The 26125-nt window shown below is 30.8% G+C and overlaps 1 protein-coding gene and 1 long non-coding RNA gene across 2 annotated transcripts in view; both read right to left on the bottom strand.

The window, feature by feature from the left end:
* The window catches only part of LOC148299733 (uncharacterized), an 81370-nt gene extending 61076 nt beyond the window's left edge, over positions 1–20294 (bottom strand). Inside the window, exon 1 of the long non-coding RNA XR_015839037.1 lies at positions 20172–20294. This is a non-coding gene — a long non-coding RNA (uncharacterized LOC148299733). The remainder of the gene's footprint in view (positions 1–20171) is intronic.
* Positions 765–5049, bottom strand: LOC148299734 (uncharacterized). The gene has a single exon (XM_088275764.1). The coding sequence runs from the start codon at positions 4920–4922 to the stop codon at positions 3870–3872; it is 1053 nt and encodes a 350-aa protein (XP_088131890.1). The 5' UTR covers positions 4923–5049; the 3' UTR covers positions 765–3869.
* Positions 20295–26125: the final 5831 nt, after the last annotated feature.

Below are 26125 nucleotides of genomic sequence, written 5' to 3'. Positions count from 1 at the left end.
AGTCAAATTTCGATAGTTATATTTATGCATCAAATGACGCCTCCTTAAATATTTGGAACTTCTAGATAATTCGTAACACAGTATGAGTGAGTTCACAATGAGCATCTATAGTGGGACGAGGAAAGATTTTACTAAGCAGAGACTGTCCATTAAAATGTTATAAAATCAAAAAAATAATAACATAAGTATATAAGAAAAGAAATATTTGTCTTTTGTATTTTGACATCTAATCAAAGATGAAGGCAGGTTTTTATTTGCTATAACTGATTTCAGTGCACCGTTCATTTTGTTCCCAGCGTTCACTCTACTTTCTATAGCTTTATCAATCTTTCCATCCCTAGAAAACATACTACCCAAATACACGAAATCATCTACCTGTTCCAGAATCTCTCCGTTTACCAATATTTCACATTCAATGTATGCATGATGCATGAACGTGGAAGAGGCGAAGAATGTTTGCAAGGACAGAGTGGTGTGGCGCTCTATTCTCTCTGCCTACCCCTGCGGAGAAGCGGCGTGATGGTTAGTTAGTTAGTTAGTTTTTTTTTTTTTTTTTATTCATTTAATATATTTACATTTTTATTTATAACATAATAACATTTGAATCATTTATACATATGTAGAACTTTTATATTTCGATTCGCTGTGCCTCTCCATAAAAGAGTCTGTGCTCTTGTGCTTGGAAAGGGACTTACACTCGTGGTTTAATGTTACATAATAAAAGATATAATAGTTTTTTTAATATATTTTTTTAAAGATTTAAATGTATAGAGCTTTAATTTTTTTCTTGAGGATTTTTATATCATCTATTTTTTTTATTTCTTTAGGGAGTTTATTGAAATGTTTGATTGCCAAATATTTGAAGTTTTGCTGAAATTGCTTGGTGTTGCATTTTGGAATAGAAAAATCGTTTGAGAATCTCGATGATAAATTCTTTGTTAAATTTAAATAGTTGTCACCCTTTAGTATTTGAAAAACTGCGGTTTTTTTATAAATGGATTCTATATTTGGGACTTGAAATTTTTTAAATAATAATTTTGTTGGAAATATGTTTTTTTTTTTCAAGATGACTTTAATTATGGTTTTCTGTACTATTTTCACTGAGTTCAGTATGTTGTTGTATGAGCCTCCCCATGCAATAATGCCATACTGTAGTAGTGAGTGAACGATAGCATAGTAAACTCTTTTTAGGTTGTCGATGGTTAGTATGTTTCGGATTCTAATGAATATATATATGCATTTTCTTATTCGTTTTACTAGTTCATTAATGTGACTATGGTATTTCAAATGTTGGTCTATTATTACACCTAGATATTTTATTTCTTTTTTTGGACATAAAACAGAACATAAGTTTTTGCAATTTGAATCCCTGCAGTCGCCATTGTGAATTGTAATTTTTATATTTGTCGGTATTTTGAGTTTATGGATACAAAATGGGATAAAGAATGTTTTATCTGTATTTAGGGATAATAGATTATTGTCAAACCAGAATTTTAGGATTTTCATGTCCTTATTTGCGCGATCATTTACGGTATTCCAGTTGGGTCCGTTTATAACTATTGCGGTGTCGTCAGCATAGGATATTATGTTACCGCTGATGTTTTGGTGAAATATGTCGTTGACGTAGATGATAAATAGTAAAGGGCCTAAGACTGTACCCTGAGGTATACCGAAATTACTAGTAAGGGGTTGGCTATAGGCTTCATTGATTTTGACAATTTGGGTTCTTTCGAGAAGATAACTCTGGAAAAGTTTTAAGGCTTTACCCGTAATTCCGACAGATTTTAGTTTTAATAGAAGTTTATCATGAGAAATACTGTCGAAAGCTTTTCTTAGGTCGACAAAAATTCCTATACAGTTGAGTGATTTATCGAGAGAATCTTGAATGATGTATGATAGTTTGGCAATTGCATCTTGTGTGCTTCTTTTTTCCATGAATCCATATTGGTTTTCATTGATTATATTAAATTTATTTACATATGTGGACAGTCTTTTTTTAATGATTTTTTCAATGATTTTACCTATGTTTGATATGAGAGATATAGGTCGGTAATTTGTGACTGATTCTGGATTTCCAGATTTGTAGATGGGGATGATAATGGCTTTCTTGTAAATTGAAGGGAATATACCGGTTGTGAGGCTAAGGTTTATGATGTGTGTCAAAGGTTTAGAGATTTGTTTTTTTATGAATTTTAATGTATTAACAGAGTGTCCGTCGTATCCCGGGGCAGATCCTCCTTTCATATTTGTTATGATTTCTTCAATTTCCTCCTGGGATGTTATTTGTAATGATGCTAATATATTATTGGAAGTTGGAGTATCTGTTTTAAAAATATCGGAATTAGTTTGAGTAGGGATTTTTTGCGCTAAATTTTTACCAACACTGGCAAAAAAATTATTAAACATATTAGCAGTTTTGTGAGGCATTTCTAAGCAATGAATTCGTGAATTTTCGTTTGAGAGGTACATTATTTTTTTTTGCTGGGGGTGTTTTTTATCAATTATATCATTTATTATATTCCACATTCTCTTACTGTCATTTTCTGCAAAATCTATTTTTGTTTTGTAATATTTTTCTTTGGTATTTTTGATGAGAAAAACAAGTTTTTTTCTATACAGTTTAAAATATTTTTTTAGGCTTTCGTTTTCGGGATTTTTTCTAATTTTTTTTATTAGACTTTCTTTATGTCTTATAGACACAATAAGTCCATGCGTAATCCACGGTTTTATTGGTTTGAATTTTGATGATTTTTTTCTGAAGGTTTGGTATTTGCTGGCATTCATGATATGACAAAATTTTTCTTCGAATAATTTAAAGCATGTGTTTACATCGGTACATTGGAATAATTCTTCCCATTTCTCGGAGTTGAGTTTATTTAAAAGTAAATTATTTAATGCCGGTGCTGAAGAGGTTTTATTTGGTATGTTTATATTCGTTATATGTGTGTTCGGTAGGTTATATGAGTATTTAATTATTGTTGTAAAATGATCAGTAATAGAGGTGTGTATAACGCCAGCTGTTATATTATCAGAATCGAGTGCGTTACAGAAAATATGGTCTATACAGGAAGGTCGTTGACCTTGAATGTTTCTAGTGGGATTATTAATAAATGATGTGAAATTGAATTCCGCTAGAGTATTCAAATAATTATGTTTATTATTGCAGTCATATTCCCTGTCGATGGACAAATTTATGTCACCTAATAAAAAAGTTTTTTCATTTTTGAGATTGATTAAGATACATTTTAAATGTTCTATGAATGTTGTTATCGATGAAGAATGAGTTCTGTAGATTGCTAAAACATTGCTAATGTGACCTTTGTAATTAATTTTAATTTTTAGGATATTAACATTTTTTATTATTATTTCTTCGAAATCAATAACGTTATGTGTATTTGCTATGAAAATTGCGATTCCGCTATTTTTGTTGATGATGTTTTTTGTTGCATAATAAGTGTAGTTCGGAATGTGGTAATCGATATCATATGATGAGTGAGTTTCTGTCAATATAATCACGTCCAGTCTATTAAAACTATTTGTTACTACTATGAATTCGTCAAAATTTTTTCGTATACTTCGAATATTCATATGCAATATAATTAAGCTATTGTCAGGGTTTGGATCTATTATAGCATTTGTATCATTAACGGTATGAAAAGTTCGTTCGTCTATTTGGAATTTAGTATCTATAGAATTAATTAAGAAGTCAGTCATTAGAACTGAGAGAAGATATAAAGATAATAAAAATAAAATAAAAATAAGAATAGGTAAATGATAAGGAGAAAATTACGGTTAGTGAAGTAATAATGTTTTTTTTTTTTTTATTGTGTGGAAATGCATATATATACTCACTAAAAACAAAAAAATACTTACTCATAATCTATTCGGTCTTTCGCTATGATCAACATTTTTTTTCTGTATTCACAGCAGGTATTATCCGCGCTGTGATCAGTGGAGTATTTCATATTGTAGTTGCGATTTTGCGAAGCGCAGTTAAAACAATTGGATTTTTTATCTAAATTTGTGCAGTTTTTTTGCGAGTGCTCTCCTGAGCAGTGACGACATGTAGGTGGTTGAGTTCGAGATAAGCATCGTAGAGCAGTGTGACCATATTTTTGGCAGTGGAAACACTGAGTTAGAGGGTTGCAATCTTCTACTGTAATTCTTTGAAAGTTTATGTTGAGTTTGCCCTTTTCTATTAGAATTTTCCTTATTTTGCCTGAAGTTTGTATAATATAGTTAGTCGTGTCTCTATTGATTCCTTCTTTGTCATTATTTTTAAATTCTTTTAATAATTTTATACTATTTTTATCGTCTTCTTCTAAACCATTATTTTGCATAATGATGCCGTTTACTATTTCTTCTTCGGAGAGGTGGGTTTCTAGTCTTTTTAGGATGAGACATGGTTTCCTTTTTTGTATTTCTTCTGCATTAACGTCTCTTCCTAGTACATTATTGATTTCTTCTACTAGAATTTTCGTGTCCTCTTTTTTAGTGCAGTTGATGATTATTTTATTTACTCCTACTTTTTTGATACCGTCGATTCCTATTTTTAGTTTTGGAATTTTAATGTTTTTTTTTATTTTATCTTTGATTTCTTGAGAGATTATGTTGTTTTTTCCTGTTATTATTATTGCATGTTTTTGTTGGGGTACAGGTATTTTATTATTTGTTGTAAGTACTTGTGAGTACGTCCTCTTGCTGTTGTTTAAGTATTCTTCGATTTTTTTTGTGTAGGTTTCGTTGTTTTTTATGATTTTTTCTTGCAGGTTAATTATTTGGCTATGGTATTCGTTTTTTTCTTTATTTATTTGCTCTTCTAGCGCCTTTAAATTCTGTTCTAGGACATTTTTTATTTTCGAATCTTTAACCGTAGTGATTTTGTTTATTTCATTTCTGATATTGTTGATTATTGGTTCCATGTTGGGCGTGAATTCGCGTCGCCCGTCCGGGCGTGCGCGGGTTTGTGTTTAGACGGTAGTTATCACGGCAATAAGCTATATGTAATTATCACTATACGTCCGCTCACTACTGCTGACAGAAGTGAAGTGAAGTTATCAAAGATGAAGAAGAAAATGGATGTCTGTCACAGGCTAGACGGTCGTCAGCCCCGTAAATGCCCAGACTTCCATATTCTTCTTCATCTTTGATGAGATGTCAAAAAAATCATGAAAAATAACTCCTGTAATTGGAGATAGTCCAGATTTGTGAACAAGTATTTGGACACACTCAAAATGTTATAAAGAAATATTTGCGTTATTATTATTGACAAAAATACTTCAATTTCACATGATTTATGTGAGTCTAAGCGGCTCATTATCAGAAATAGGTATCAAATTGTGGTAGAGTGGGTTCGAACCGAGAAACTCTGACTCAAGTGTCCGCGACACTAACCACGGGACCACAACCCGACCCTATATCATAGCGATGGGGCATCGATTTATTTATAACATAACGGTTTTTGATGCATGTTTGTGCTGCAACCCCTAGTGCATGTTGGTCTTCGGGTCGACCAAAATCGCATGTGTTAAATATTTTGTGTAGTTTTAAGTGTGTTAATAGTGCTATGGTGGTGAAGGGTGGTATTGTTTGCATGCTGTGGTAGTGATTGTCCTGACGAAGAGATGGGTACGTCTAGAAACCGGTAGACATAAAAATATACTGAAATTTGTAAATTTTTGTAAAAAAAATATTAAAGTAAAAACGACTACCCACAAAGTAATAATAATAATAATAAAACCCTTATCCGCACCCCAATGGTCCATAGGGCACTGCGTCATATAAACGCACTGTTATCTTGATCGTTTACACATGAAGGAAAGTTGATCAGCCCTCCGCTTCAGGTACTAGTCCAGGGTAATATTGAATAAATATGACAGTGAAAAAATCACTTTATTTTACCCCCCTTGGGAATCGAACCCGGGACCTCCAGAACGGTAGCCGAGCGTGCTGACCATTACACTACGGAGGCGGACAAGTACCCACACGTAAAAACTTTAAATCTTAATTATATTGAGAATACACCTATTATTTATATATTTATTGTAACTGCAGATAGTTGGTAGAATTCCATATTAAATTGTTGTTTTGGTAATATATCCAAAATTAAACACGGTTATTGGATTGAATTCTACTTTTATTTACATGTTTATGATAATATGTGACTACGATATCCAAAATTAAACACGGTTATTGGATTTAATTCTACTTTTAAATAAAATGATACATACATACATAAATAAAATGATAATATGTGACGCGTTTCGTCTTATTAAGACATTATCAAACGCACATATATTAGTGAAACACTCATATACTCGTACGAGTTGATAATGTCTAAGACGAAACGCGTCATACATTATCATTTTATATATGTATGTATCATTTTATTAAAAAGTAGAATTTAATCCAATAACCGTGTTTAATTTTGGATATCGTAGTCGTACAGGAGAAAGTGACCAAGTGCATTTTTTTTACAAAAACGTGATCATTGACTATTTGATATCTTACTAGCTTAATATTCCCCTGAAAAAAATCCCAAAAGATTTTAAACTTGAAAGTTTAATATATTGACTTGTTAAAAAATGACTAACTGCATTGATGTTTATTTTCTTGCCAAGTAAAAGTGACTTAAATGGGCCACGTGAACATTTAACGTTTTCTTAGTTGGTCACTTTCTCCTGTACGACTACGATATTATTTATTACAATATTATTTAAAACATAATTTCGGCGAATTCACAACGTCCCATCCCTATTTTCAATTAGCAGGCATCAAACGCGTCAAATTTGTCAGCTCTCGCGGGAACGCTGTTTGGTGGTTCCAGCCTCGGGCTGTCTGTACATAGTTTTGTCCCAGCCATCAGCCGACGCGACCTCCTTTGCTGTTCTTCACCCCTAATACCGACGCACTTTCAGTGCCTAAACCCTTCAGAATTAGTTGGTACTTTGCCATTTTAAGGGTCAACTGACGTACATTTGGTGCTTGCTTCTATAGCGGTGGGGCAATTTTCCAAACGATTGAAGATATAATATCGCTCACTCCTTTCAACAAATTCATATATCAAAAAACTTGATTTTCAGGAGATCGTTTTTAAAGTTTAAGAATATAATAAAATGTATTAAAAATAAATATCAAGCCATTTTATTTTTTGACATCTCATCAAAGATGAAGAAGAATATGGAAGTCTGGGCATTTACGGAGCTGACGACCGTCATAGGCCGGTTTAAGTGATCACTTTACACACGTGTAACGTGTAAAGTGATCACTCAAAGCCCATGACGGTTGTCGCCCCCGTAAATGCCCAGACTTCCATATTCTTCTTCATCTTTGATGAGATGTCAAAAAATAATATGAAAATAACTCCTGTAATTGGAGATAATCCAGATTTTATGAACAAGTATTTGGACACACTCAAAATGTTGTAAATATCAAGCCGCTTATTGAACTTTTTACTGTGCAACAGTTTTTTTTAGTTAAAACATGAAGGTTTTTTCTCCATGTGTAAAATATTTAGTATATTTAAAAAAAATATTAAACAATACATTTTCTTCAAAATGCAAAAACAACACTTTCTGCCCTGTAGCGGGTAAATATTAAGTTAAAAATATGCCGCTTTTTCTGGGATATATTGTAGTACATTTTCTGGGCATTCCGAACACATGCACAACTGAAAATTGTCGATTTTTGATATATGACGTTGTTGAAAGGAGTGAGCGATATGTTACCACCTTTTGCGCGCATTTATTACTTCTGCTTATATTATGAAGTTTCACTGCAGGGGTGGGTAAAGAGGATGGAATGCCAAAGTCGTATGTTATTCACAAATTTTAATTGGTGTGATGTATTCAATTTCAATTTTATTCAAGAACAAAAAATTAAACGACGTCAGCGCCGTAAATGCCCAGACTTCCATATTCTTCTTCATCTTTGATGAAAATAATTCTCTGTAGAGTGTTTGATAATGTCCTAATAAGAGGAAACGCCTCACTTATTATCATATATTTGTAAATAAAAGTAGAATTCAATCCAATAACCGTGTTTAATTTTTAACATAAATATAACCTATTAATTTAATATGGAATTCTACCAACTGTCTGCAGTAACAACGCATATTTTGACCAGTTAATTTATTTACAACATTTTGAGTGTGTCCAAATACTTGCATTTTTTCCTCATATTACCATTCCAACATCTACATATGTGTCGCCTACTTTCAAAATCCGTCACATCCAAGTAAGTCGATTTTCCAAAAAATACAAAATTTTACGGGTAACATTTATTTTTAAAAGATTTATCTATCATTAGATAAAATATTATGAAATAAAGAATTTAAATTTTTTTTTTTTTTTTTTAGTATTTGAAAAAATACAGGAGACACAAACCGATAATGACGTCATCTTAATTTTTGACCTATCCTCGATCAAAATATGGGTCAGAAGGCAAGTTCAATAAATATAGCGGAATTAGCTGAAATACAATGCTGTTTTTAAGTATTTTTTAGCAGGGTTTTTAAGTATATAAATATTTTAAACAATAAATTTTCCGCCTCCGTAGTGGTCAGCATGCTCGGCTACCGTTCTGGAGGTCCCGGGTTCGATTTCCAGGGGGGGTCAAATAAATATAAGTGATTTTTTCACTCTAATATTTATTCAATATTACCCTGGACTTGTACATGAAGCGGAGGGCTGACCACCTTTCCTTCGTGTGTGTTAACACACGAAGGAAAGCGAATAACGATCAAGATAATACTGCGTTTGTATAATGCAGTGCCCTATGCTCCATTGGGGTGCGGATAAGGGTTTGAATTGAAATTGAAACAATAAAACCCACAATTGGCATTCCGATAGAGGATTTATTTTAAAATCATATAAAATTGGATCTGGCGGATTTTGAAAGTAGGCGACACATATCATACATCGCTTTTCTGCAAATTCTATTAATTTCATTTAATTCAAACACTTATCCACATCCCAATGGTGCATAGGGCACTGAATTATATAAACACCGTGTTATTTTGATCGTTAACACACGAAGGAAAGGTGATCAGCCCTCCGCTTTAGGTACCAGTCCAGGGTAATATTGAGTAAATATTTGAGTGAAAAAATCACTTATATTTATTTGACCCCCCTTGGGAATACATATCATTCATCGTTTTTCCGCAAATTCTATTAATTTAGATATAAAAATACCATTTTAGTTTTCTATCCGTTGCTCTCATAGTCGAAACCATATCACATTTCAATTCAAGTCTACCCGAGTGAATGAAAGATAAAATTCAAAGATAAATTTTCCTGTAATAGTAATATATGTTATCCCTCGTACAGTACATTTGGCAACTGGGTTACGGAAAGCACTCGCTAGCTATTCTGAATCCTCGATTTGCACGGTGGCCACACTTCACGCGGTACCGTGTAAAAAAAGAATACCAGAATAACCAAATTTGTACATTCATAGTTTACTTCAATAGGTCCTTTTAAAAACGATGGATAGAGGTTTCACTGCACTTTATAATTTATGTTATTAACCCTCCCTTCCCGGTGCTGTGTGCCTTGTACACGTTGCTTCTAATAACCATAATATCTCTATAAATATAATAAATACAAGGCTAAGATTTTTGGTATTCCTCCATAACATATTTACGCATTCATTTTAAAAAAATAACATTAATAATAATCAGAATTTATCGGGTACATGTGAGGTATTCTTTGAATATCAGAAACAAATTCGCGTATAAACGACGCGTGAAGAGTGTGCAGGAAGCGCGACACTATATTCGCATCTCACTCTTGCATACTTGCGCTGTGCAAGCGTGAGGAGCTCAAAGCTCAATGTTCTCTGGCTAGCGGCAGTAGCGTGGCAGTAGCTTTTGGGCTTCCGACAAGGGTGGACCTATGCTTGTTCCGTGAGCGTTGCCAGATGGTTTTTTTAATGCTTTCAGCAAATAAATCTAAATTATTATAATTTTTGACTTCATTTATAATTTATTAACAGATTAGCTATAAATGTCCGTATTTTTCCAATTTAATCGCTAATTTTTTATTGTGAAGTGACTACCCAACACCGGGACGCGCGTTTTATATTAACGCCGGGAGGGAAAAGTTAATAAAAAAACGTAATTAATTCAAGAATTTGAAAAGTGTGGTTGTCGACCCGCCTCTACCTCCGTGGTGTAATGTTAAGCGTGTTTAGCTACCATGCTGGAGATCCCGGGTTCGATTTCCAGGGGGGGTGAAAATAAATACTAGTGATTTTACACTCTAATATTTATTTAATATTCCCTGGACTGGTCCCTGAATCGCAGGATTGATCATCTTGCCTTCATATAAGTAACGATCAGGATAACTCTGCGTCAATGCGATGTAGTGCCTTATGCACCATTGGTTGCGGAAAAGGGTTAGAGAGAGAGAGAGGTTGTCTTCTTCTTCATTTATATTGAGATCTTATTTATTGTTTCGGCATTAACTTTGTGGTAAGACATGTTACAATGATTAAAGAAAACACTTGTTTTTTACCACTTGAGTTTTATTATAGACTACATGTTTCAGAAGTTTAACTTCCATCATTCAGGTCTGTATAGTAACTGAATGATGTATGAATGATGGAAGTTTAACTTCGGAAACATGTAGTCTTTAATAAAACTCAAGTGGTAAAAAACAAGTGTTTTCTTTAATCATTGTATATTGAGATCAAATAAATATATCAAAAAAAAATAACACCATTTTAAGTGTATTTTGAATCCTTGTTCACTTATCTGGGTTTCTCCGCCTAGGAGTTATTTTTACATTTTTGACATCTTAACATAGATGAAATGAATATGGAAGTCTCAGGACCTGTCATAGGCTGGTTGATACGCGTGTAACATTTTACCCATGATTGACAACAACACTGCTCTAATTCACATGCCCAAATCATCGCAACACACTTTCCTTAGTTTGTTGGACAATGCTTATCACCCTTCTTGTATCACCATAGGAACATCTACCATACATGGTTTTGCCGCACTGAGAGATTCCGACTTCATTTAGTCTATTTTCATTATCGTCTTGTCTTATATTATTATCTCTTTTCAAAAAGCTTTCCTCATCCCTGAGAGATGGCATTTCGACTGCATTCAGTCTACTTTCATCCTTTTGCAAACTCCATTCTTCACTTCCATACATTAGTGTTGGAACCAGGACTCACTCGGTTACGATTTTTTCCTTCAATTGTGTTTATTTCCCCTTATTTTAGCTATGATATTTTATTTTCGATTCCCATACCCACACAATCGACAAAGCTTGTCTAAGCCATGTATTATTTCCTTGTATCACCATACGAATACCTATCATACATCGTTTTGCCACGCATTCGTCTGAGGGATCGCATTTCGACTTCGTTCTTGCGATTGAATTGAAAATTCTAGTCTGCATATCGATTTCATATAATCAAGTTATAAAAATGTAGAGATACGATGGTAGAAAAAGTTATTTTATGATTTATACGAAATACTCGTATGTACGGTATTTATAGAAAATCCATTCTGTAAAAGCAATAAACGTAAGTGATTTCGCGACTCATGTGTGTGTACATATATATGTATGTGTGTTTACAACATATGCCTTGGTGGCAAGATGGTGGACACTTTGTTGAATTGGAAAATAAAAATCATATTTGGAAACTCTCGACTTTGGACAATCTTTTATCTGCAACAAAATGAGTTCATTTTTAAACATCTGCGACTACTTTTATTTATTTATTTATTTAAACTTTATTGGCGACGCTTGTTGCTACACAGCAATATCTTCCAACCAACCAAAAACAGACTAGTGGTATTGGTAAAAACGTTTGAAACCAAGTATAGCTATTTGCAATCAGAGGGTAGATAGTACTTGAATATTAACAAAAAACATTTTATTTTATTTATTGTTTCGGTATTAACTTTGTGGTAAGACATGTTACAATAATTAAAGAAAACACTTTGTTTTTTACCACTTGAGTTTTATTATAGACTACATGTTTCAGAAGTTAAACTTCTCCTTATTTATAGAAAAATTTTATATTTTATATTTTAGTTATTATACAGACCTGAATGATGGAAGTTTAACTTCTGAAACATGTAGTCTATAATAAAACTCAAGTGGTAAAAAACAAAGTGTTTTCTTTAATTATTAAAAACATTTTAATATAAGTATAACCACTCATCGAGATTTTTATTTCTACCGGTTTCGAGACGTACCCGTCTCTTCGTCAGGACAATCACTACCACAGCATGCAAACAATACTACCCTTCACTACCATAGCACTGTTCACACACTTAAAACAAGACAAAAAGAGTGGTACTGGTATATACTAATATTATTTATTGATTTGGCGTTTAATTTGTAGAACTCCGTTTTAATTTATGTATTAATTTTAAATCAAACACAGATTTTTTGAGTCTTCTAAGTGGTATTTTACTAACAAAAACACATAAAAAATTGTATTGTGACAATTGTTTCGCCTTGTTAGGGTATTATCAAACGAATGTCTTGATAATGCCCTAACAAGGCGAAACAATTGTCACAATATAATTTTTTATGTGTTTTGGTTCATAAAATACAACTTACAACATTTTGAGTGTGTCCAAATACTTGTTCACAAAATCTGGATTATCTCCAATTACAGGAGTTATTTTCATATTATTTTTGACATGTCATCAAAGATGAAGAAGAATATGGAAGTCTGGGCATTTTCTCATGTGTGTGAAAATTGACGATTTTTGATTTAAGACGTTCTTGAAAGGAATGAGCGATGTGTGTGATTATAATCCAGGATTCGGATCTCACATACTAATATAAGAGTTTCTGCTTAATAAAAAGCTTCTTTACATCTCACCAATAGATGTCTCTAGTGAAGTTCTATTGATTCAAGAACAAGATTTCTAAATTGGTTCATATATACAGAACCTCAAAGAATTTGAGTAGTGTGGTTGTCAATAATGGGTAGAATTGGTGAATGTTACACGTGTGTAAAGTGATCACTTAAACCAGCTTATGACGGTCGTCAGCCCCGTAAATGCCCTGACTTCCATATTCTTCTTCATCTTTGATGAGATGTCAAAAATAATATGAAAATACAACTTAGTAGACTCAAAAAATTTGTGTTTGATTTAAAATTAATACATATATACTAATATTATTAACATTTTTTTTTTAAAATAAGTAAAAATGACTAACCACAAAGTAAATGCTTTAAATATTAATAATATTGAGAATATAAAAAAAAGTAAATTACAAATTGATGATAATAAGGAAGGCAAAGGAAGAAGGGAGCTTAGGGAAGGAGGTAGAGGGAGAAGGTTTGATGGACAGTTAGGATTCTAATGATAGATAGTAATGCCTCAGGCGTTTCTTAAAAGTTATTAGAGAAAATGTTCTTATTTGAAATATTCGATTGGTCCTTTTTAGGACCGTTAATAATTTACAATAAATATGACTTTAAATCATTTATCCACCAAATAGTATGGGCAAGAGACAAAAATAATTTGTACATTAAACACCAATGTAATAAATATTCTCTAATTTAAAAAAAAACATTGGTCCTTTTCAGGGCCCATGAAAATATATTTGTAAAATTAGTCCGGTTCTCTGAACCCGTTGTCATGTTTTTAACGTTTATTCACACAATAAATTATGTGGTATTTATACATTTCGCTCACTGCTTTCAACAACGTCATATATCAAAAATTGTCCATTTTTATTTGTCTATGTTTTTGGAATGCCCTGAAAATGTACTATATCGAAGCAAAAGTGGCATATTTTTAACTTAATATTTACCCGCTACAGGGCAGAAAGTGTTGTTTTTTCATTTTGAAGAAAATGTATTGTTTAATAATTTTTTTAAATATATGAAATATTTTTCAACTTTAGAAAAAACATTTAGGTTTTACCTAAAAAGATCTGTTGCACAGTAAAAAGTTCAATAAGTGGCTTGATATTTATTTTTAATACTCCTTCTTCTTCTTCTTCTTATTATAGGCCTTGCGGCCTGTTTTTAAGAGGGATTAGCCTCCTGCGACGTCGATTCCCAGCTATCGGCCCATCACTTTGGTGGTCTGCCCGGGAGTCGTCTACCATGGGGTTGGCCGTACAATGCGATGTGGGGGAGTCTGGATGGTTCCATTCTCCTCACATGCGCATACCATTGTCTTCTTCGTTGCCTTCCCCACCTAACGACATCTTCGATCTCGCATATTTCCCTGATCTTGGCATTTCTCAGTCTATCTCGAAGACTCTTGCCTGTTATGCTTCTCAGAGTCTTCATTTCTGACACTCTAAGCGCGTTTTTTGTGGTATTTTTAAAACATTTTATTATATTTTTAAACTTTGAAAACGATCTCCTGAAAAATCAAGTTTTTTGATATATGACGTTGTTGAAAGGAGTGAGCGATTTATACAATGAATGGTAACTCGGTTGCGTACATAACATTTCTAACACAATAAATACCATAATGAATCATTCTCAGGACTGACGTGTGGTTTCAATTGTGAAAATTTACGAAAAACCAAAATGAAAGAAAAAATGTCTCTGCGCTTCTTTTCGTATTATTTGTGTATTGTTGAATATCATGTTTTTATTTTGTATGGTACCTTAATTAATTATTTTAAATTTATAGTACTTACGGACTGAACAATCGAATATAAATTATGAATCATTTTATAATATTTGAGAGAAGTGTTGTGGTTAAAAATCATTTACTGTAATCGATATTTTTATTATTTTTATTGACTATTATGGAACACAACATCATTTTCAGTGAATATTATCAAAGATAATATGATTTTTAGTGACTTTTATCATTTTCAGTTACTTTTATTGGTAATATCACCATTTTCAATGAATATTATGAAAGATATTATGATTTTCAGTGACTATTATCATTGACAGGGACTATAATGGATCACATTATCATTTTCAGGGAATATTTTGAAAGACATTATGATTTTCATTGAAAATTATAATTTTCAGTGAACATGATCATTTTCAGTAGCTTTGATGCGTCACATAAACATTTTCATTGAAAATTATAAAAGACATTGTGATTTTCGGTAAATATAATCATTTTTTTGACGTTTATTTGTCACATCATCATTTTCAGTGAATATTATAAAATATATTATGATTTTCAGTGATTATTTTCATTTTCAGTGACTTTTATTGGTCACATCACCATTTTCAGTGAATATTATGAAAGATTTAATGATTTTCAGTGAGTATTTTCATTGTCAGGGACTATAATGGATCACATTATCATTTTCAGTGAAATTTATGAAAGACATTATGATTTTCAGTTAATATTATCATTTTCAGTGACTACAATCGGCGGGTATGTATGAGGAGATGCATGAACGTGGAAGAGGCGAAGAATTTTTGCAAAGACAGAGTGGTGTGGCGTTCTATTCTCTTTGCCTACCCCTGCGGGGAAGCGGCGTGATGGTTAGTTAGTTACATTATGATTCTCATTTAATTTTATCATTTTCAGCGACTTTGATGCATCACAAAAACATTTTCATTGAAAATTACGGTTTTCAGTGAATATTATCATTTTTTGAGATTTATTGGTCACATCATCATTTTCAGTTAAAATTATGAGAGACATTATGATTTTCAGCGAATATTATCATTTTTGTGACTTTTATTGGCCACATCATCATTTTCAGTGAATATTATAAAAGACGTTATAATTTTCAGTGAATATTATCATTTTCAGTGACTTTGATACGTCACATAAACATTTTCATTGAAAATGATGAAAGACATTATGATTTTCGGTGAATATTATAAAAGATATTATGTTTTTTAGTGAATTTTATCATTTTGTGACATTTATTGGTCACATCACCATTTTCAGTTAAAATTATGAAAGACATTATGATTTTCAGTGATTATCATCATTTTCAGGGAATATTTTAAATAACATCATAATTTTCAGTGACATCATGGATTGAATGATAATTTTGAGCGTTTATTATGAATAATACATGTATGATTTTAATTATGGGTAGAATTGGTGAATGTTACACGTGTGTGTAACAGTTCCGATATACATTTTGTATATTAAAAGCATTTTTAGCATTGTGGTATTGTAATATAAGAATCTCCTTATCATTCATCCTTCACTTTGTGTAATACCACTTAAGATACAACATGTTGAGTGTGTCCACATACTTGTTCACAAAATCTGGATCATCTCCTATTATAGGAGTTATTTTTATATTATTTTTGACATCTCATCAAAGATGAAGAAGAATATGGAAAATTTTCATCTCAACAATAGATGTCTCTAGTGAAGTTCTAATGATTCAAGAAAAACGTTTCGAAATTGGTTTATATATTGTATATATATATATATATATATATATATATATATATATATATATATATATATATATATATATATATATATATATTTATATATATGTATATATATATATATATATATATATATATATATATATATATATATATATATATATATATATATATATATATATATATATATATATATATATATATATATATATATATATATATGTATATATATATATATATATATATATATATATATATATATATATATATATATATATATATATATATATATAAATATATATGTATATATATATAAATATATATGTATATATATTTATATATATATATATATATATATATATATATATATATATATATATATATATATATATATATATATATATATATATATATATATATATATATATATATATATATATATATATATATATATATATATATATAGAACTTCCGAGAATTTGAGTAGGTTGTCAATAATGAGTAGAATTGGTGAATGTTACACGTGTATAAAGTGATCAATTAAACCAGTCTATGACGGTCATCAGCCCCGCAAATGCCCAGACTTCCATATTCCTCTTCATCTTTGATGAGACGTCAAAAAAGAATATAAATTTTAATATTAACATTGATTCGCTTTCCAAGGGTTTAAATCAAATCTTTTAATAATGCGAATTTCATAAATCGTTTCTTGCGACAGTCATTTGGCCGTGATAATTTAGGATTTAGTCGAAAAATAACATCCCTTAATTAAAACATAACTTCTTCTTATCTTAATCTTTATAACTCTGAAATAATGGTGATTCCCTTCATCTCTCTCTTGTACGCGGTGGTATAAAAGCCGAACGCACTTTTCACAGATTGATCAAATTCGCGTAAAATCCATACGTGTTAAATTTATGAAATTTATGAATAAAATGAAACAATACACTGGCCAACAATGATTTAGTAACTGAAATGTAAGCGAACTCCCTCTCTAAACACGAGCAATCTGCTCTCTTAGTAGCACGTAAAAAAAACTATGTATATGTAACTATGTTGATTATTATGCCATACAATGTATCTTTGATTAAAAAAATTATAAATAAAAATAAAATAAAAAATAAAAATAAAATAAAAAAATAAAAAATTAATGACTGATTTGGACCAAGTTGATCGTTCTTATTCAAAGTATCACGTCAAGTTTTGATGTTACAGACATATTATTGTTTGTATGGACCCCATACGTTGAAAGCGCAATTATTATTATAACCCTTATCCGCACCCAATGGTGCATAGGGCACTGCATCGAATTGACGCATGCATCACTGGGATGCGGATAAGGGTTTGAAGAAGAATTTCACCCGAACATGTTTTTTGAGCTTCGCATTTCTGGCCATCCAGTTAACCCCTCCGTTACGTAATAACTGAATCTGTCCCTAAAAGTTAAGCTTATCGTTATTCGCATCTAAATGGTTAACGTTATTAACTCAAGCAAAGATGGTCAAATTAATTAAGCTATGTTTGCAGAAACTCCGTTACATATAATGACTTGAGAATTTTTCAAATTGTATTTTTTTCCAACTTCAAAGTCAAGTATATTATTAGATTAAAACCGATATTTTTAGCTTTTCCACTTTATTTTTATTTGACCAGCGACCGGGTTTCGTCGTTACCGACATCATCAGACTGGTGGGAGGCTATACAAATTGTTATGTTATATATAAAACAAGGCAGGAGTTGATAACCATGATTTGATATAATTTATCAACTCCTGCCTTGTTTTACATATAACATAACAATTTGTATAGTCTCCCACCAGTCTGATGATGTCGGTAATGACGAAACCCGGTCGCTGGTCAAATGAAAATAAAGTGGAAAAACTAAAAATATTGTTTTTAATCTAATAATATATTAAAATGCAATTCCATCACGAAGTGTCAGTGGATAATATAAATCTATTCAAACTCAAGTTATGAGCTTACATTAATTTAATTTAATTTAAATTTAAATGACGTTTTCAGGCGTTTCTCGAGTATGTGAATATATTTATCGTAACTGCAGAAAGTTGGTAGAATTCCATATTGAATTGTTGGGTAATATATCCAAAATTAAACAAGGTTTATTGGATTGAATTCTACATTTATTTATGTATATGTTAATACGTGACGTGTTACGTCTTATGAAGACATTATCAAACACTCTATTTTTTATTATTATTCAAGCTTATAACTTGACCAGTTCCAATAAAAAATACAGTGTTTGATAATACAAATTTATGAGGCGAATGTTAGCGGGAAAAGAAGCAGAGGAAGACCGAGAAAAACATGGCACGATCAGGTATGCCAAATACTTGAAAGTGGTCAGGTTAGGAGTCGTAACAATCGGCGGATGTATGAGGAGATGCATGAACGTGGAAGAGGCGAAGAATGTTTGCAAGGACAGAGTGGTGTGGCGCTCTATTCTCTCTGCCTACCCCTGCGGGGAAGCGGCGTGATGGTTAGTTAGTTAGTTAGTGTTTGATAATGTCTTAATAAGACGAAACGCGTCACGTATTAACATATACATAAATAAATGTAGAATTCAATCCAATAAACCTTGTTTAATTTTGGATATATTACCCAACAATTCTATATGTGAATATATTCCAGGATTCGGACCTCACAGTGAAAGATGAATGATAAGGAGAGTGTTATATTACCATACCACAAAGTTAACAATGCTTTTCTTTTACAAAATAATTCCTTATTGGAAATAATCCATATTTGTGGACACAGTCAAAATGTTTTAAATAAATTAACTGGTCAAATTATAAGCTAAAATAATTTTTAAAAAAATAGAAAGGATATTTTCTAGCGTTTCTCGTGTATGTGAAAATAATCCAGGATTCAGACCTCACATGCAAATGAGTTTCTGCTCAATAAAAAGCTTCTTTCATCTCACCATAGATGTCTCTAGTGAAATTGTAGTCAATTCAAGCAATATGTTTCGAATTTTAACAATATATATATTGAAGTTCCAAGAATTTTAGTGGTGTGGTTGTCAATCATGGGTAGAATTGGTGAATGCTACAAGTGTGTAAAGTGATCACATGAACCAGCCTATGACGGTCGTAAGCCCCGTAAATGCCCAGACTGCCATATTCTTCTTCATCTTTGTTGAGATATCAAAAAATAATATAAATATTTTGTGTAACTGCCAGTTTGTGATTAGTGCTATGGTAGTGACGTATAGTGCTGATTGTATGCTGGTGTAGTACTTGTCCTGACGAAGAGACGGGTACGTCTCGAGACCGATAGACTTAAATCTCGGTAAGTGATTATGTTTTGTAAAAAAAAATAGTTCATGACTAACATAATATTTATTCATCAATACTGTGGAAGAGGCGAATAATGTTTGCAAAGGCAGGGTGGTATGGCGTTATATTCTCACTGCCTACTCCTGCGGGGAAGCGGCGTGATGGTTAGTTAGTCAGTTAGTATGAATGGCATGTAATGCGTTAATTCATTTAAAATGTTGTAAGTTTTTTTCTGAAAAAAATTTTCGTAGGTATGAGGTATTGTAAAATGAAGCATACATTAAAAACATCGTTTGTAAAAAAAAAAAATTAAAAAAAAATATATTTTAAATGTGAGGATTGTAATTCAAGTAATTCTTTACAAATAAATTCTTGAAAAAAAAAATTATTTTTAGAAAAAGTACCTCAAAAAGATAAGAAAAGATGTTTTCTAGCAGTACCTACTTATGAAGATTAAAAATTTAAATAAATACATCGGCATTTTTCTCCGGGCAACATTCTACTATCAAATTTGAATTTCAAATAGGGAATGGAACGCACTCACCTGTTCGGAGAATTGTCAAATTTTCAAAAAGGAACAACACACTGTCACCACATATCGTTCGGTCGGGATCGCGGCGCTGGCGGATATGGCCGAACGCTGGCGGACACGTCCGAACGGCTCCGAACCCAGGCCAGAACTGATTGAACGCCCCATCTCAGGAGAAAAGTGGGATGAACGGGATGCTTCTCAAACTTTAATAAAAAAGGGTCACTTATCACAAAAAAACTTATCGAAATATTTTTAATTCTTCATTCAGAGATTCGGCAGTCACTTTATGATTAAAATCTATTAATTTTTTATTCAAGTTTTACTTGGTACATACTACTCCATATTTCTTAAAATTGTTGTTTGAAAATTATGTAAAATGTATTGAAACACGTGTCACAATAGATTTTAATAAATACACAATTGTATTTTTAATTCAATAAAATTAATATCATTAATTGATTCAGCAGTCACTTTGTGGTAAAATCTATCCATGTTTAATTCAAGTTTTACTTAGTAAATACCACTTTTTATTAAAATCTACTGTGACACGCGTTTCGATGTATTTTTTGTTGACATCTCAACTAAGGTGTTTCGATTATTTTTTTAACATCTCAACTAAGATGAAGAAGAATATAGAAGTCTGGGCATTTACCGGGCTTATGACCGTCATAGGCTATAATTGGTGAATGTAACACGTGTGTAAAGTGACCACCCAAACCATATTCTTCTTCATCTACATATATTAATATAAAACAAAAAAAAAAACAAAAAAAGTTTTTGAATCACGCCAAAAATTTATTATTTATATAATTCTCGGTTTTATACATAGTTTGAGCGCCGCTGGAGGAAAACCGGCGCCTGTTTCCACGTGTATTGGGTTCCAGTGTGTGTCGGTGTGAGTACTCGCTATTGGGGCTGATCCCCCGTCTGTGTGTGGGTGACAATAAACCATGGGCGAGTTTTCTAGTGAATGAATTACTTCATGCTTACCAACAGACAATACTAACCATTCTACCCATGATTGATATCCATTCACAACATTTGAAGTGTGTCCAAATTGTGGTTTACAAATTCTCGGTTCTAAATATAATTTTATTATTTCGACATTCACTTTGTAGTAAGTCATTCAAACCCTTATCCGCACCCCAACGGTGCATAGGGCACTGCGTCATATAAACGCAGTGTTATCTTGATCGTTTACACATGAAGGAAAGGTGATCAGCCCTCCGCTTCAGGTATCAGACCAGGATAATATTGAATAAATATTACAGTGAAAAAATCACTCATATTTATTTAACCCCCCCTGGGAATCGAACCCAGGACCTCCAGAACGGTAGCCGAGCGTGCTGACCATTACACTACGGAGGCGGACAGTAGTAAGACGTGATTAAATTATAAATAAAACACTTGGTTTTTACTACTTGAGTATTATATTGTTACGACTAGTTTCGGAAGCTACTGATGCTTTTACTTGATCTACGGGTTTGAATGTAAACAAGAGCTTATATTCAAACCCGTAGATGCTAGGACTTATGTTTTTTTTAATGTTCAAGTACTATCTACCCTCTGCTTGCAAACAGCTCTATATGGTATCAAACGTTTTGATCATATCAGTAGTCTGTTTTTGGTTGGCTGGAAGATATTGCTTTTTAGCAATAAGCCCGCTAATGTACTAATTTATTTTTAAATGAATAAATAAATAAATATCGTATACTAGGTTGATACTCAAAATTTTAGTTTAAAGATTTGGACACACTAACAGTATTGTGATTTTATTTTTTAATTAGTACAGCCCGCCACTGCTTCTACGTATAAGTGTATTGGCGTCGTATCATAGGAAGGTAGTGAAATTTGGTGTGTGTAGACCGGAAAGTAACGCTGAAATGGTTGTATTGGTAAACACAGAAAGTCCATATTACATGATAGAATCTTTTAAATAAATAAAAATATTGTGTAAAAAAAATATTATAATTATTTGTTATATCAGACACTGGATTATTCACCCTTTGTATGATATAATTGGAGATAATCCAGATTTGTGCACAAGTATTTGGACACATTCAAAATGTTGTAAATAAATTGACTGGTAAATTATAAGCAAAAGAAAATGATATTTTCTAGCGTTTCTCACGTATGTGATTTTAATCCAGGATTTGGATCTCACTTACTAATAAAAGAATTACTGCTCAATAAAAAGCTTTTTTTCATCTCACCAATAGATGTCTCAAGTGAAGTTCTAGTGATTTAAGAACAATGTTTAAAAAAAATATATATGCATATATATATATATATATATATATATATATATATATATATATATATATATGTATATATATATATATTATATATATATATATATATATATATATATATATATATATATATATATATATATATATATATATATATATATATATATATATATATATATATATATATATATATATATATACAAATATATATATAATATAATAATAATAAAACCCTTATCCGCACCCCAATGGTGCATAGGGCACTGCTTCATATGAACACAGTGTTATCTTGATCGTTTACACACGAAGGAAAGGTAATCAGCCCTCCGCTTCAGGTACCAGTCCAGGGTAATATTGAATAAATATTACAGTGAAAAAATCACTTATATTTATTTGACCCCCCTGGGAATCGAACCCGGGACCTCCAGAACGGTAGCCGAGCGTGCTGACCATTACACTACAGAGGCGGACATATATATATATATATATATATATATATATATATATATATATATATATATATATATATATATATATATATATATATATATATATATATATATATATATATATATATATATATATATAAATATATATATATATATATATATATATATATATATATATATATATATATATATATATATATATATATATATTATATATATATATATATATATATATATATATATATATATATATATATATATATATATATATATAATATATAAATATATATATTTTTACAGTTTCTTATGTTGAAGCTTGTGCGACTGGCTTCGCATTTCCCGGGTCCTAGCAGTATATTTTTCATGTAGACGTGTTACGAATACCTAATACATGTATTCAATTACTATCAAACCTCTACTACTCGGTAAGCATGGAGGATAGAACGCCATGCTCAAAGGTAAAAAAACGAAAACACATCTACTAAAATAATTTTCATGGAAAAATCAATGGAGTTGGTGCATACGTACAATATAACTAACTGACTTACTAACCATCACGCCGATCACCCGCAGGGATAGGCAGAGAAGAGAGAATGCCACACCACTCTGTCTTTGCAAACATTATTCGCCTCTTCCACGTTCATGCATCTCCTCATACATGCCCGCCAATTGTTTCGACTCCTAACCTGACCACTTTCACTTCCATACATTAGGGTCGGAACCAGGACTTCATTGTGTACTGCCAGTTTAGCTTTCGCTGATAGGTTTTTATTTGAATGAGTGAATATATATATATATATATATATGTATATATATATATATATATATTTATATATATATATATATGTATATATATATATATATATATATATATATATATATATATATATATATATATATATATATATATATATTAATATTTATACATATATATATATATATATATATATATATATATATATAAATATATATATATATATATATATATATATATATATATATATATATATATATGTATATATATATATATATATACATATATTTATATATATATATTTATATATATATATATATATATATATATATATATATATATATATATATATATATATATATATATATATATATATATATATATATATATATATATATATAGATATATATATATATATATATATATATATATATATATATATATATATATATATATAAATATATATATATACATATATAATTTTATTTGAATGAGTGAATATATATATATATATATGTATATATATATATATATATTTATATATATATATATATGTATATATATATATATATATATATATATATTTATATTAATATTTATACATATATATATATATATATATATATATATATATATATATATATATATATATATATATATATATATATATATATATATATATATATATGTATATATATATATATATATATACATATATATTTATATATATATATTTATATATATATATATATATATATATATATATATATATATATATATATATATATATATATATATATATATATATATATATATATAGATATATATATATATATATATATATATATATATATATATATATATATATATAAATATATATATATACATATATAAAGTTGAAAAAAAATATTAGTATGGCTGTCAATGTCAATGTCAGTGTATGACAAGTCGTAATTTAAAAAAAAAGGAATAACACGCAAAGCCACTGTATTTATAGTCCTGTCTGCAGGTAGGATAGTAAGGATAGGGAAGGTAAATGTGAAAAATGCATCGCAAACACCCAGGCCAATTGAAAATAAATCTTCCTTGAATATATTTTAAATTATCGGGAATCTAACCCGAGACGTCAGTATCGTAGTCGAGTGTCTACCCACGGCGCTTGTCTACTCAAACTTCCATATTCTTCTTCATCTATGTTGAGATGTCGAGATTAATTTGTACACAAAGCTTCAGTATACGTCCCTCTTGGCATTTAAGTCGGCTTTGACTCACCGCGGGCGCAATTTTCTCTTTGAATAAGGTTTATGTAGTCTCTGTATTAATAAACCACCCCTTTCATCCCCTTTATGCGCTGCATACCCCGACGGGAAATATTCTCGAGGTATGAGAGAGGAATGTGAGGAATTCGCGGAGCCTTTCATCGTCTTTCAAAACTGAATCCTCACGATCTTAGACTTCCGGTGCAGTTGACATCAAAATATCGATTACAAACGCAAGTCAACTAAAAATAATAACATATCGCTCACTCCTTTCAACAACGTCATACCATGTATCAAAAAACATGATTTTTCAGGAGATCGTTTTTAAAGTTTAAGAATATAATAAAAATCAAGCCACTTATTGAACTTTTTACTGTGCAACAGATCTTTTTAGGTAAAACTTGAATGTTTTTTGAACATTTTGAAAACATAACATAGGTGAAGAAGAATATTGAATATTATTTTGGACATCTCATTAAAGATGAAGAATAATTTGTAAGTCTGAGCATTTACGGGGCTGACGACCGTCATAGGCTGGTTTAAGTGATCAGTAACCTGAAGGTTTTTTCTCCAATTGAAAAATATTAAGTATATTTAAAAAAATTAACAATACGTTTTCTTCGAATTGAAAAACAATACTTTCTGCCCTGTAGCGGGTAAATTTTTCAGGAGAACGTTTTCAAAGATAAAAAATAAAGTAAAAGGTATTAAAAATAAATATCAAGTCACTTATTGGACTTTTTACTGTGCAACAGATCTTTTCAGGTAAAACCTGAATTTTTTTCTCCATTTGAAAAATATTTAGTATATTTAAAAAAATAATTAAACAATACCTTTTCTTCAAAAAGCAAAAATAACACTTTCTGCCCTGTAGCGGGTAAATATTAATTTTAAAATATGCCGCTTTTGCTGGGATATAGTACATTTTCTGGGCATTCTAAAAACAAGCACAACTGAAAATAGACGATTTTCGATATATGACGTCGTTGAAAGGAGTGAGCGACATGTCCTCATATATAACGCGGACTAAAAATCTATGTTGAGATGTTAAAATGTACAAATTATGTATATTATTTACACTTATTACACCCAGATTGCTTTCAGGGGTGTTCAGTATGTGTTTTTCAGTTGTTTCGGGTATATTTTTAGCTGAGTACATTTGGGTTTCAGCAGCGGGTGGAGTGGATGAGTGTGAGTTAGCGGGCGCTCCGTGAATCGGGTATAATGCGATCACGAAGCGACACAACGGACA

This window comes from Brachycentrus maculatus, unplaced genomic scaffold, assembly GCF_059751285.1.
Source record: "Brachycentrus maculatus isolate JH-2025_06_01 unplaced genomic scaffold, ASM5975128v1 h1tg000984l, whole genome shotgun sequence".
NCBI lineage: Eukaryota > Metazoa > Arthropoda > Insecta > Trichoptera > Brachycentridae > Brachycentrus > Brachycentrus maculatus.
Note: the sequence above shows the minus strand (reverse complement) of the source record. Positions and strands in the feature narration are given on the sequence as shown.